The 5,453-nt window shown below is 39.5% G+C and overlaps 1 protein-coding gene across 1 annotated transcript; it reads left to right on the top strand.

Annotated features, from left to right (window-relative positions):
• Window positions 1–3,464: 3,464 nt before the first annotated feature.
• Window positions 3,465–4,670, top strand: LOC145130262 (uncharacterized). Its single transcript, XM_079065094.1, has one exon. The coding sequence runs from the start codon at window positions 3,465–3,467 to the stop codon at window positions 4,668–4,670; it is 1,206 nt and encodes a 401-aa protein (XP_078921220.1).
• The last annotated feature ends 783 nt before the right edge of the window (window positions 4,671–5,453 follow it).

The raw sequence follows: 5,453 nt of genomic DNA on the forward strand, positions 1-5,453 counted from the left end.
TTAGTGATAGATTATTTTATTTCCTTATTTTTTATTAGTTTATTTTAGATTTTTAGCTCTTTTTATTAGTATTGCATTGTATATTCTATATTTTCTTTATCATGGATCGTATCGGGGACTTTTTATTTTGCATGAGGAATTTTGCAGGGTTTTGGAGCTCGTTGCGGTTGCGGTTTGACTAGAGACGGGCTTAGTGGGGTCTCGGGGCAGTTTTGGGCTTGGCGGATCCATAAAAGGAGATTTGGGCCTTAAGAATTAAAGACTTGGATATTTCGGGCTTGTGAAGATGGGTCATAAACTTTTATTTTGGGCTTGGAGTATCCATTTTTGTAGCTAAATGATGATTGGTTGGTTTAAATCACATGGATATGGAGGGGACCAAAGGAATCTTTGGTAGTGGAAGGGTGGAGTGGAGGAATGAGGAGCCTATAGCATTACAGCAACACTTGCGTGGGTGGAATTTTCGTCGCCCGGGTACCCGCGGAATTGCTCAGTTTGGGCATTTTGGTCATTTGGCACACCATAACCTTGGGGGATCAGATCTAGCAGCCATCACTTCGATTTTACACCATTGGAGACCAGAAGAAGGCGATTTTGAAGCTCAAGACTCATTTCTTTTCATCTTTCCAAGTTATTGGTAGTTTCTTTTTGCAATTAGACTTTTGTGAATGTTGTTATATTGCCATGAGTCGCTAAACTCTCTATTTTGGTAGACCTTAGCTAAAAACTTTGAATGTTTGTGGGTTTTTGAAGGATTTATGCTTATTTATCATTTATCTTATGTCTATGATTCTAGTTCATATTTCCTATGCTTGTTTAGTGCTTTAATCATGAGCTTGGTACTTTAATAAGCAATTGTTGGTTTATTTCTTTGGTTTAGCATTGAATCATTGAATTTACTTAGAACAAGGGTTTTATGATGGTAGAAATCATCTCTAGCTTATGAATCATAACTCCTTTATGGATGTGTAAGCATTGACATCCTCTAGGAATTGGGGATTTCTTCATTCTTAAGGCTAATCAACTTCTTGGATTCAATTGCTTCAATTGGATCTTTAATTTTGATTAAGAAGGTGAGTTGTGGGCTTCCCCAACCTCCATACTACCTATGAGAAATCTTGGCATATCATGCTTCATGATTGCTATAACCAATTTGGGGTGAATGATAAGCTTCATGTTAAATCCTAATGATAAACACACAAATGTTCATTGTGTTGAATTGCCTTGGTTTACCAATTCTCTCCAATATTTGAGCATCTCACTTTCTTGCTTAATTGCAAGTTTTTAGTTATTCAAGTCTTTTAGTTTTCAAGCAACCATAACACCCCCCTTTTAGTTTAATTGTAGTTAGTCAGTTTATTTACACTAGTTCTTTTAGATTGCATTGGTGATTGAATACAACCATTTCCCCGAGGATCGATACCCCGTTTTACAATTATATTACGTTTTATTTGCAAACAAAGGGTGTAATTTGCTTGGTGGACTTGACATCCCAACAAGTTTTGGCGCCGTTGCCGGGGAAATTGGTTATTGTTATTTGATTGTTTATGCCTAGGTCTACAAGAGCCGGTGAACTACTCTACAATCCGGAAATTTAAAAAGAAGTAAAAAGATTGAAAAAGTTAGCCAAACAAGCAAAGCAACAACAACTCGTTCAAGCTTCTTCCTCTTCTCCACTAATTGACATAGAAGATCAAGTTCACACTTCAAGTGATACCGACACCGAACCGAGTTCTCCAATTCTTGGTCATTCCTTTGAAGACATTCCATTTGAAAACTACATAGCCATGAATCACACTCCACCTCACAATCCTAACCCAAACCTAAACAATCAAGATGCCAATACCTCACCCCAATAACACCAAGAACCTCTCATAGATATGCCACCTTGGAATCAACCCCCTCCTCAACCAAATCAACCCAATTATCAACAACCACAACCACAAAACCGAGCCTTCCATTAAAAAAACCAACCTCAAAACAATGCTTTTCAAGTTCAACAACCACAAGCTCATCAACCAAATCAACCTCATTACCCACAACCTCTAATGTACCAACAACCAATGTACCCCCAACAACCTCCCTACAACCAATACCCTAACTACCAACCTTATCCACCAAAAATGTACAATCACCAACAATACCCATACCCACCTTACCAACAACCTCCCAATTACATGCACCAATATCCCAATAACCCCAATCCACCCAATCCCCCTCAAGAGTTGACACTTAGACAAATGATGGAGACGGATGTTACTCACACCCCCCTTGGTATTGTTTATCCTGCAAACCACCGAGGGATTGAATTGAAGTCAAGTTTCATACATCAACTCACCAAGTTCCATGGTTTGGATAGAGAAGATCCTCAAAGGCATTTGAACTCCTTTCATATGATATGTGTTAGCATGTTGCCCAAACATGTGACATTGGATGATTTCAAGTTAACCGCCTTCCCACTCACCTTGGAAGATAAAGCTAGAGAGTGGTTATTCAACTTACCACCGGGATCTATTCACACATGGTAAGAGTTACTCAAAGCCTTCAATAGCAATTTCTATCCCACCTCCCAGATATCAAGTCAAAGAAGTGACATTTTGGGGATTCGTCAAGGGGAGAATGAGACATTTCATGATTTTTGGGAGCGATTCAACAACTTTTGTACAAGTTGTCCTCAACACAACATACCCGAACAACTACTTCTTCAACAATTTTATGAGGGTATGAATGAAAAGGATCGAAGGATGATCGATGCCTCAAGTGGTGGTGACATCTTCATTAAGACACCTCAAGAGATACGCTCACTTTTTGGAACCATTTCTCAAAATCAAAGGAACTTTGGGACTCGAAATGAAATGAAGAGAAATTCTCCACAGGTGGTTGGTGAAGTTAGCAACACTCAACAATTGGAATCAAAGCTCTTGGATTTGACTAATGTTCTAAGTCAAATGGTGGTGGGAAGTGGTGAACAATTGATGGTATGTGGTATTTGTGCCATGACGGGGCATTATACGGATAAATGCCCCACGCTTGGAAGTGAACTGGAGGATGTGAATGCAATGGGAGGATATCAAGGTCAACCAAGACCCATGGGATTTCAAAACAATTTTAACCCAAATTGGCGGAATAACCCAAACAAGCCATACCCACCAAAGCAAAATCCACCAAACATTTTGATGAGACCCTAACATCCACAATATCCTTCCCAAAAACCTCCATATCCACAAACTTCTTATAACCCTTCCAATTACCAACAACCTCCACAACAAGGCCAATAAAGTGGCAACCATAAAATGAGCCTTCAAGAACTTGTTACTTCTCTTGCTCAAAGTCAAACCTAATTTCAACAAGAGACCAAGAACACCTTCTCCAACATTCAAGCACAAATTGGAAACTTGGCCACCGCTCTCAACAAGATAGAACAAAGGGGTAAACTTCTATCTCAAACCGAAAAGAATCCCAATATGAGTGCAATAACCTTGAGAAGTGGGAAAACACTTGGAGAAAGCAACCCTAAAAGAGTTTTAAGGGAAGAAGAAGATGAAGTTATTATCGTCGAACCTCCAAAAGTTGTAGTTCCTCCAACGGAACCGGTTGTTCCAAACGATGATCAACCAGACTCTTCCAACAAACCCATCAAACCATTAGTCATACCACCACCTTTTCCATCCCGGTTGGCTTCCTCAAAGAAACAAGAGGAAGAGAACAAATTTCTTAAGACTTTCCACAAAGTTCAAATCAACATTTCACTATTGGATGCCATAAAGCAAATTCCACGCTACGCCAAATTTCTTAAGGATTGGTGTACCAACAAGAGGAAATTTAAGGCAAATGAGAAGATTCAAGTCAATGCAAATGTGTCCATGGTTATCCAAAAGAAGTTACCACCCAAATGCAAGGATCCGGTAATGTTTGCTATTCCTTGTGCCATTGGTGATTTGCATGTTGAAAGTGCCATGTTAGATCTTGGAGCCTCAATCAATGTGATGCCATATTATGTTTTTCAATCTCTCAATGTTGGACCTTTGGAAGAAACCGGAGTCATCATTCAGTTAGTGGACAAGTCAAGTGTATTTCTAAGAGGCGTATTGGAGGATGTGCTAGTGCAAGTCAATCAACTAGTATTTCCTGCAGACTTCTATGTCATTGACCTTGAAGAGAAAACCCCTTCCAAGTCATCTATGATCCTCCTTGGAAGACCCTTCATGAATACCGATCACACAATTATTGATGTCCATAATGGGAAGATCACCATGGAATTTGATGGAGAGACCATTCACTTCAACATCTTTGAAGCCATGAGATACCCTAGCAACATTTCTCCATTGTATCGGGTTGATGTGATTGAGCCAATCACCGAAGAATTATTCGAGTTATCAAATGGGAATATTTTGAAGATGGTGCTCAACATGAGTCTTGATGGTGAAAGTTTGAAGAATACATTGGATATGTATACATTGGACTTTGAAGTTGAAGAGATTGTGAAAACTTTAGAAGTTAACAATTCCACAAAGAAGGATGTTTCTCAAATTGCCTTATCTCTATCTCCAAACAAGATGCCACCTTTCATAATCCACCCACCCACACTTGAATTGAAAGTCTTACCTAGCCATTTGAAATATGCTTATCTAGGTCAAGATGAAACTCTACCGGTGATCATCTCTTCTTAATTGAAAGACTTTGAAGAAAACCAATTGATTGAAGTCTTGAAAGATCATAAAGAGGCCATGGGGTGGACAATAGCGGACATTAAGGGGATAAGCCCTAATGTATGCACTCACAAGATACTCATGGAAGATGATTGTAAGCCTAGGAGGGAAGCTCAAAGACGATTAAATTCTCCCATGATGGAAGTTGTCAAGAAAGAGATAATCAAACTCCTTGATGCGGACATGATTTACCCGATTTCCGACTCCAAATGGGTTAGTCCGGTTCAAGTGGTTCCCAGGAAAATGGGAATCACGGTTGTTGAGAATAACAAAGGAGTGATGGTACCCACTCGAGTTCAAAATGGATGGAGGGTGTGCATTGATTATAGAAAGTTGAATTCGAGCACAAGAAAATATCACTTTCCTCTTCCGTTCATTGACCAAATGCTCGAGAGATTGGCGGGCAAATCACATTATTGTTGCCTTGATGGATACTTGGGTTTTCATCAAATACTCGTTGCCCCCGAAGATCAAGACAAGACGACTTTTACATGCCCCTTTGGCACATTTGTCTACAAGTGGATGCCATTTGGCTTATGCAATGCCCCCGCCACATTCCAACGATGCATGGTGAGTATCTTCTCCGAGTATGTTGAGAATATAGTCGAAGTGTTCATGGAAGACTTTACCATGTATGGTAGTTCGTTTGATGAATGCTTGGATAACCTTAAGAAGATTTTGAAAAGTTGCATTGAGAAAAAGTTGGTGTTAAACTTTGAGAAGTGCCACTTCATGGTCAATCAA

Source organism: Lactuca virosa, chromosome 8, assembly GCF_052849685.1.
Source record: "Lactuca virosa cultivar CGN04683 chromosome 8, Lactuca_virosa_CGN04683_v6, whole genome shotgun sequence".
NCBI classification, from domain to species: Eukaryota; Viridiplantae; Streptophyta; class Magnoliopsida; order Asterales; family Asteraceae; genus Lactuca; species Lactuca virosa.

Bases quoted from the DNA above. Each gene is read 5' to 3' on its own strand.
- LOC145130262 (XM_079065094.1), top strand. From the start codon at position 3,465: ATGAGTGCAATAACCTTGAGAAGTGGGAAAACACTTGGAGAAAGCAAC.